Genomic DNA, 10,138 nt, shown 5'->3' on the forward strand with positions numbered 1-10,138 from the left:
TACATTATCAGACGCTGAATGTAAAGAAAAAAAAGGAAAAAATAGCGTACAAATATCAATAAATACATCACAAGTAATGAAATAAATTTTGGTCGGTTCACCTTTGCGAAAGTATATTTCAAACGCCATGAGATGCGTCTCTATTCTGTCTGAGGCCAGCTCTTGTAATGGTTGTAAAAATTTGACCGCCTGCTCCAGTGGGTCTTCAGACTGTAAAAGACAACAAGATTTTCCTCCAACATTAAACAACTCCACCGAACGCTATCGTTTTGTTTAATATTAAACTCATTACTTAAAAGTGAAAGAAAATGAAAGGGAGTCAAAGAAAGATAAGAAATACCCTTTCCAATTTTTCCGGGATCAATTCGTCGAGAGTCGGTTGTTCGAGATCAGGATCGGCCTGTTGTCGAGATTTGTTGTGCTGCTCCCTTTTCTCCTGAGCATGAGCGGCTTGTTGTCTCTCCAATTCAGCCTTCCTGCGCTGTTTTCTCTGCTTGTTCCTAAGCTTCTTCAGTTCCGACGGCGCCAAGTTTTCTGTAAAAAATTGATATCCGCAACATCCTTGAGTTACGTGAATGGAAAAAGTTTACCACAACTATAATCTTAATCAACGAATTGTGCAGTTTTTACTGCAGACGCGTACATTGGGATGGTTTAAATTTGCTACGCGATATGAAAAATTTCATTCAGTTTATGCAACTAAGCAGTAAAAAATTATTCTGATAACGTGAAATAAAATAATACTTTACGCCCTGCACTGTACTGTATACCGATTAATTAATAATAATATTATTACTCTAATACATTCATTGTGTTCAACGGGCGTCACCGCTTTAATTACGTATACATATACCTATATTGTACACATGTGTGTGTGTGTGTGTGTGTGTGTGTGTGTATGGCGCTGCACCGCGCCGCACGCTTTCCAATTATATAAGAAAAAGAAATATTCGATGTACATACATTATATTAAAACATTGTGCGGATAAGAGCGCGTGATATGCTCCGTAAATTTGTACGTAAATAGCGAAACAATTGCCTCAGACATTCCTCTATGTATGTACGTAGGTAGATACATCGTGTGCATATTCTCCTTCCAGGGGTTCAGGTTGCGCGTTTTTTTGCTTCCTGACGCATTCTTACGTAAAAATATTACACCGTACGTGCTCTTACGCGTGGGTGGTTTTCTCCCCACTTCTCTTCCATTCGTAAAATTTTTTTAAAAATTATTTTCCCCCAAGAAAACTTGACGAGTTCCGATTGGTAATTCGTAATATCAGTGTTTTGGAGAAAAACGCGCGACAAGTACAATTCTGTACGCTTGGAGTTGAATCATGTTGTCGCAACGATTGCAACTCGTCAATCCCTTTTTTAGATAAGTATAACCATAAAGAAAATACGTGGGAATAAAATGAATGATAAAATAAACACGTAGGCTGCAGACGATGACCATGATCTATACAGTCGCACGCATTTATAATACCTTGAAGAATTGCAAACAGCAATTATAATAATGAATTAAGGCGCGATGGATTTACAAAGATTGACGATACACGTCGGCATGATCATACCTAATGAAATTACGGCTTGGCGTATCTTTTTCTATTATTACCGCCAGAAAATTCATGTATAAAAACATGTTCAACGTAAGAAGTCAGAAATTATTACAGGAGGAGGGATAAACAAACGCCAACGAGGAAGCTTGCGTGGTGGGCGAAATCGCGCTAGCTAATAGTACAAGTTTAATAAATCTTGCATGTATACACATATCTGTATGCAACATATCTTATAACGAATTTATAAATACATAATAGTAAAAACAACGAATGAAGGGAGGGGGGGGTCAACCTGTATGCAACATATCTTATAACGAATTTATAAATACATAATAGTAAAAACAACGAATGAAGGGGGGGGTCATCGCAGAATTTCAAAATCCGCTTCCGTCTACCAATGCGCGTCGTAGATTTGACCGTGTGATAAATTAATTATCCACTATACATACGCGCAATTCCACAATGTATTCTGACACATACATATATAAATCTATACGTGCAAAGATTTTTATCGTTCGAGAGAGTTGAAGCTTCCGATAATCACGGCGTGTAAAATATACATCGTACATAAAGTGGATTATTATAAATTGAAACCTGTAATGCGAGGAAGAAAGATACTGAATTACGGCAAAGCTAGCGCTTCTGTATCTACATTCATATATATATATATATATATATATGTATATATATATATATATGTGTGTGTGTGTGTGTGTGTACATGCTGCTGCAGCCGGCGAAGACCTCTCAATGTTATTCCTCGCATTTTTCATGGCCTTGGTCCAGAGAGACCTTGCACGCTTTGCGAGTTTCTGCAGGAATGTGGATCAACGAGAATCGCTGACGTGGATTACACACATGTGCGGGTCATAAAGCGTTTATAGTTTCTTATCCCCCCAGCATCCCTTTCATCGCGTCATTCCCATCGCCCATGTTAAAGAATTCTCTCACCAACTACAAGAACACCATGGTGGAAAAATCGTATGAGAATCAGAAAAAGAATAAAAGAACAATCGACTCATCGAAGAACAATCGCGTGAGTTTTTGAGCTTACGATGCTTAGAGTAAGATCTTTGATATATTCGCAATCTGCAGTTTTCCCGAAACTTCGTTACTTTTTTTAATTAGGTAATACATCCAGAATATCGACAAATCGCGCGACGATTCGGCAGAAAGTAAATAGGTATCGGGATTCGTACGCACAGGGAAATACTGGAAAACTGGGAAAACTCAGGGAATTTCTTACAGCAGGGAAAAGTCAGGGAAACTGAGGGAATTTCGTAAATAAGACTGGAATTTTGAGTCTGTCGAAAGAGTAAACTCGTTCTTATACAAAGTACTATCGATCTTGAGAAAAGAAAAATTGCACTTCAAACTTTGTTTCGTCGCACCACTTCATACATTCTGTGTATAATTTGAAGGAATATTGTTGACCTTTGTAGACGAACAGGATAGAGTAGTATTATTGGGTGTAAAGGTCAATTGTCGAGAAAAACTTTTATTTATAAAAACCAAAAAAGTTTCGACCGGGCATGGCCATCCTCAGTTTGTGTTCTTATCTTCTATCGCGGGTCACGGTGTTGTTTCAACGCGTCCCAGTGGAGAAGTCACTGTGATTTACTTTCAGGCTGAAATACCTGGCAAAGTCAGAGAATTTCAGATACCAAAAAGCGTACGAACCTTGGGTACATGATACATGTTTTATTCGAAAAAATAAAGTGGGTCAATCTATCGCGGAAAAACAATAATGATGTCGGAAGCAATGATCGTTTAGAATATTGAACTTTCCTGTGAGAGTTTGGTGCGTCATGCGTCATTGTGATACGTAAAATAATAACAAACGAGCTAGACGAAGGGCCGGGCATTGCAATATGTATGCCTGTGAGGCACTCACGTGTTCACGTGTTGAGTGCAATTTTATGCACGGGTAAACACGGGTCTCCCGCCGCGTGTGATAGCGGAGATCAGATCTCGAAAGGTGCAACTTGCATCCGGTTTTGTGAGGGCGTATGCCAGAGGTAAGCTGGCGTAAAACGTGTACGCGTCTTTCCTCGAGCGAAGGTCAAACCGCGTGGGCAGCGGGCAATCATCACCGGTCGATATCGAAGAAGAAGTGGAAGAAGTTAATATGTATGGAATAAGATTCTCTTCCGTGCGGGATTCAATTATGCAGGATTGAATATAAATTTAATGGGTATCGTACGGTATACACATACATGTATACGCGAGGCATAAAATATTGTTTATGCAAGTTTGATACAAGTACAACCGCGACGTGTTTCTCAAAACTCTGCGGCGTCAATTATATTGTATAATATTGTATAATAAAGCAACAACTCTGCAGTACATTATAATGTTGCATGAATTGCGTAATTCAGCGGGAGGCTGTACAAGGTCGTGTGAGCCAACTCGCAGAGCAGAATTAGAGAACCGGCACTTGTCTCAACTTTTGTTATTAGAGGGTGGATGAAGAAGAAAATAAGGAACGAAAGAAAAATACGTGTTATAAACGTGAAATTATTTTAGCGACACGCCGCTTCGTGCGATACACGTTTATTTCACACTCCATACGCCTCGGGTGCAATCGCTAGAAATTGATAAACAATTTAAATGGCGTGATTAATTGCAAAGTAACGAAAAACAGAGAGAGAGAGGGAAGGGGGAAAAAAATTTGCAAATATACTGAGAAAGTTGCGGAACCATTTTTACAAACACCTTTCGTCGAAAAGGTGTCACGATTCATTCGGTTCATGGAACGATAACGACATTTTTATTATTATATTTTTACAATTTTGTACTTAGACCCGCATTTCGATATTAACACACAGGCACACAAGTGTGTATATATATGACAGCGTCCCCGATAACCGCGATTAGATATCCGATAGTATGAATTTACCTATTATTCATTTGCGGTTGGTATGTAATGAGACGATAAACTAGATTGTACAACGTGTGTAACACATTTATACTCCGTGCAGTTCCAGTTTGCGTAGCCTACCCGCACCCACGTGCGCTGACTTGTGTCACTTGAGAAGAATTGCACCACCTTAAACCACGACATCGGTTTATGCATACAACTAATGTTATAAGTATACGTATATGCACATTTTGCCCGCTAGAACTCTATAAATTGATCCTTTTTATCGCACAATTTTTTTTTTTTTGCACAGACTTTTCCCCCACTTTGTAATAACAGTAGTATATTACACGATATTGATTTCGTAGTATATACGTACATACAAAGATATATATATATATATATATATATATATATATATATTTACTTTATGTTTTCTAAATATATAATACATAATATATAACGTCGTTGCGCAAAATGCCATGCCATGGGCACGGTTTGCGGTTATTAATCTACACCGTGATAATTAGATTTCGGAAAGAATTGCGCCGGTAATTTATAATCCGCACGTAGATACGTTATATACACGTATGTAAGGTGTCGGTCGTCAATAATACGAGCATTGTTCGCATCGGCTCGAAGACATTGCCGAAATTTTATAACAAGGAATTGTAGCCCGGTAGCTGGTTTTAGGTATGTGGACATAATCGCGTAGAACGTGAACGCGAATCCACATACGTGTATATGTGGGTATAATAGATATTAACAGATATGCACGTTGCGAAATTATCACGTATACATATACCTATGTGTACTTACTGTATATTTACAGCGTGGAAAATACTTGATACGTTGAGAAATCGACTAAAGAAAACGATGAATAAAGAGAAAGAAAGAAATCCAAGAAAAAGAAATTAATCATTGTTACGTAGGCACAAGCGTGATCGTCTCGATTTAGTTTCGTTGTTACGATTCTGTCACAGTGCGGCAAGTATCCGAAACCAAACATCCGTCGCGCGTCGGATGACGGATCTTGAAACTATTGCAAATTCGAAGCTGAGAAAAAAACGAGAGTTTTCGGGTTTGTTGTAGGTAAAATCAATTATTGCAACTGAATATTCCGCATATCGTGAGGCCGTATTTGAATATCACAGAAATTATTAAGGAAATGAGGAGAAAGAGGGGGGAGGGGGGGAACATTCCGGAGAGGTTTGAATTTCTCAAACCGAGAATACTAGTCAACTTCAACGAACCCCAATGCGGCAGGGGTGAAATTAAAATAGAAACCAGACCGCCTAACAATTTCTGCATTAAGAACTATTTACGCGAGGTGTTTGATTGAGATAAGAAGGGAATGAACATTAACGATTTCGACTTACACTTGAGCAAATTTTTTCCACATTGCATTATAATTCGAATGAATTATTCTTTAATTTGAATTTCAGGTAATTCATACGCGATTCAAATGAATTCGACTTTTTTTTTTCCTTTTTTTTTCTTCGTCTCAGCGTATAATTGTAATGTATGCACCGATGCAGCATGTGATGCGAAACGTGGATTAACGTAATTCCTCAGTATTACTAACTAATAACAATCGGCCGCAACAATTAACTATACGCAACATTATACAATATCATGCTCGTCGAGTGTTACTGGGAATACGATTGTCTCTGACAGCCGCCGTTTATAATAATTCGATCATTCGATCATCGGTTACTCCAATTATAAGCAATTATACTACTACGCATCAATCGTTGACCTTCGGTAACACCGAGGAAATAATCAATTCCCTTGATCTTTGATCTGTGCACCATTGCGGAAACCCGACGAAACGAAAAAAACGGAATGAAAAATGACAGCACCCGAGTCACTGTATATATAATCTATGCAGCTTTGATATCTCCTCGCGTCTTTCGTTGCGAAATTTCTCTTCTTGTAATATATTTACAAGATATTAAAATTTATCGATTAAAAGTAATTCTAAACCGTAACGATTCTATGCGTCAGACTTCCAAAGGTCGCAACCTGCTAGTATTAACCCAAGTCTAATCCAATCGCTAACCGCGCAATATACACGTTCGTCTGCAGCTTTTGTATGTATGGTATATATATATATATATATATATATATATATACACACACGGGTTTAAACATTCTCCTGCAAAGGTACGGTATCGCCCACATTCACAATCAGCGCAGGGCGTGGCGTCGAGGTTTCAGTTCTCAATGACGAAATAGATTTCGCCCGTTTTTATAATTAGCACATAACTCCATCCCTTCGTATTACAAGAGGCCTGAACTTTGTCCGAATGAATATTTCCTCGAATATATTTCTATATACGACGAAATCCTCGGAAGTAAAAAAATGACTAGGATCAAGCAAAATTGAAAAGCGCACTGATTCTTCTTGCCGTTTAGCCAAAGTCTCAAGTTCGCGTATATTTTTCATTAATCATCTCGATAGGAATTGAGCATATATTATAATAAAAATCTAAGAAACAATGTATAAATTACTATTAAAAAGTTCTAAAGAGTCAAGATTATTATGGTTAAAACTAATTTAATTCACGGATAACATAAATTTACGTAATTCAGTTTTCACAAACTTCCGCAGGTGGCGAAAGAGTTAGAAAAGAATGAAAACTGTTGAATTTCGGTCGTTGAAACGATCAGCCGGTTGTACCAATAGGAAAGTGGAGAGAGATTGATCGTGAGTAGAATGAGAGCGAGAGAATGATGTGATTTGAATTTAAAACGAGGATGATTTGCTTGCTTTTCGACATAAAAAGCACGAGTCGAACGTTTTACGAACCCAATGCGAGGTATAATTGTTGCACCCTTCCGGGTTTCCGCGCTATACGCAGTGCATAACGCATAGTTATACAGCTGTTAAACTTGCTGTACTTGTACGGTGAAAATATATGCAAAAAAAAAAAAATGAAACGAACATTCACAGCAAGCGGAACTCCATAGCGTATTAAGGATCGTTAACCCGTCTCGAAGCTGATGCATGCACCTTCGGTGGTACGTATTCTACGATCGATTATATTGCCTACGGAAGGTGATCATTGAACGGGAATACCGTGGCCGATTACGCGGTGCGGTGTAAAAACCGCGAACCTTACACATCCGGAAAGCTGGAATGCTATAAAGAAGAAGAAAACACCTTAGCATTGTTAAATTGCAGGATTAAATGAATCGATGATAAGGAAGTTGGATGGATTTTAACAGAAATTTTATACATCAAAAGTATTTTTTGCAGTTAAACATAATTTTTGATTCGATTGATGAAAAATGACGTTGTGACGTCATTCGTGTCGAAGTACGATATAGATGGACAGGTAATTATCATTAATGCCTTCCTCTTTAGGCTAACTTCTTTTCGGTTCGAAAAAAAGGCGAGTTCGATTCTGTACGAATTATATGTGATGGTTGCATCCTATCCTACTACCGTATCAACGAACTTTGTCCATTTTTTTTCCTCGTCCTGAAACGATGTCGCGTAACTAATGAGTAAACATTGATTCGCGCGATTGACGCGCATTAAGGTGCAACCACGGACCGGAAGGTTGTACCCGGACTCTCGTATGGTTACATATGTGCGTATAAACACATTGGTATATCCAAGAGCCGACAGAGCCTCGGATGATTTGGAAATACGTGCGGTTTTCACCGAGTACGTTGCAGCTCGGTTCTTCCTCACGAACTCAAGTCGCGTCTCTGAATGCTTTCGGTCTAAAAATAGCGGACACTTTATGTTCGAGATGAGACCGACACGACACCTGGACAACCTTCCACTGCAGGCATGGCGAAGGGTTAAAGCGTAAAGAGGACGGACAGAATCCTGCGTTCGCTGAAATATCGACGCCGGGTTTTACCCGCTTTCTTGATGTCTATTTTTTCAGATATTAATTTCTACGCGGTTTTCATACCGTGCGTCTTTTTCTTTCAATTTTTTTTTTTTTTTGCAAAATTCCATTTCATTTCGAACGGTGAAAATATCCGAGTCGGCAAACTGTGATAATTAGACGCGGTGCATCTTCTAATAATGGCGTTCATCGCGGATCGAGAACAAAGGAGATATTGCGACGGGGTCGCGACATTTGAGAGACGCTGCTGTGCTGCACTAGAAAATGAGAGCGCTCTGCGTGAGCTGTAATCCATTGAAATAAGAGCCGCGAGGCGGGTGCGAATTTTTTTTTTTATCCACACGCACGCTTTGCGATTCCGAAACTGTGCAATGCCGTACATTATATATGTATATTGAGAGTGTTGTATTATACGGTTGGATTTTAATGAGACTTTCCCCGAGTTTGTAGTCAGGCGGTTATTGTGTCCGTCTTTCTCCCACCAAGGTCACTGCGTTATGTGCAACAAGGTTGGATTGACAATAGGATCTTGGTAGTGAAAAGAAATTGCATTGAATTCAATTCAATTCAGTTGTGCATAATATATATGAAAAAAAAGAGGAACGCGCGAGAGGAATGAAAATGGAAACCATGTCAAAAAATAATGAAAAACATTTTGTCTATACTCGTTATTATATTTTCGAGAGTTTAATACGTTGCCGCGGTTGATTGGACAACTATTTTCGTTAAAAGAGAAACGAAGAATCGTGAAAAAAAAAGAAAATAGAGAAAAACGACATTTTATCAAACCGCCCAGAGACGCTGATCGGGACTTGATGTATGGAATATAAAAAGATGCGAATTGTATAGCAAACGAGATAATAGTTTCCGGAACGCTTGGAATATAATATATATAATGTTATACGAATAGTGTGATTAGCATATCGCGTTTAACCGATGCGGCATAATGCTCGATACTGTAATATCGCAGCCATTTGTATTTCCTGAGGCTAGACTGAGCCACGATTTAAATAAAACTCGTCTGTATGATACAATATCCAATACCCAGAACGAACAACGATTATTACAGCTTGTTATTTCCTCACCGTATACATATCGGGAACGTGCACATTTACGTAGAAAAATTTGCACGAATGTATGCCAAATCCATTATTTGTTTACGATTATTACAGACGTTTGCTGAAAGATATTGATTATTTTGTAGTTATATGTATATAATAACGTGCAGGTGCATGAATGTTCGATACACAGAAAACGGAATAGAGTAGTTGGCTTTTTTCTTTTTCTTTCTTTCTTTCTTTCTTTCTTTTTTTTTTTTTTTATACAGTGCCTGAAGTTGGTAAGTTAAAAAGTGATCCGATCCGATATGTATAATAATGCCGTGTATAACTCGCTACTTATACGCGCGAATGGAATATCAAATCAACGGCGACGACCAACGCGGGTAGAGGGATAATGTGAGTTTTGTGAAGAGAAAAGAAAGCCACTCGCGGTGTGTATTTTCATTGTACAGAAAATAGAAACGAACATTTTAAAATGCCCGTCCCGTTTCGCGACCGTTATCATCGTCGACTTCGACACGTTGGCGGGTGTATTACCTTTGCAGAGAGAAAGAAAGAAAGAAAGAGGGGGGGAGGGGGAGGAGAAAGAGAGGGAAAATGAAACTTTCCACTTTTAAGACCGGCAGCTGTCACTCGTCGCTCTCCCACATGCATAACGTACCCAAGGAATTATATGCAGATCATCATTTGCAGGAGCTGAAGGAGCATCGCGGTATTTGCGCATCACCTTTTATACTTCTCTCTTTCTCTCTCTCTCTCTCTTTCGCGTTTGCGATATTTACGGGGCATGTGC

General features: G+C 38.8%; 1 protein-coding gene across 1 annotated transcript in view; it reads right to left on the reverse strand.

Moving 5' to 3' along the window:
• LOC107222657 (N-alpha-acetyltransferase 15, NatA auxiliary subunit) overlaps window positions 1-10,138 on the reverse strand; it is a 42,912-nt gene that overhangs the window by 4,591 nt on the left and 28,183 nt on the right. The window contains exons 9-10 of the mRNA XM_046743006.1: window positions 341-534; window positions 102-210 (exon numbers count right to left, since the gene is read on the reverse strand). Coding sequence (XP_046598962.1) covers window positions 102-210; window positions 341-534 — 303 coding nt within the window. The remainder of the gene's footprint in view (window positions 1-101; window positions 211-340; window positions 535-10,138) is intronic.

The sequence above is a fragment of the Neodiprion lecontei genome, chromosome 6 (assembly GCF_021901455.1).
Source record: "Neodiprion lecontei isolate iyNeoLeco1 chromosome 6, iyNeoLeco1.1, whole genome shotgun sequence".
Lineage (NCBI taxonomy): Eukaryota > Metazoa > Arthropoda > Insecta > Hymenoptera > Diprionidae > Neodiprion > Neodiprion lecontei.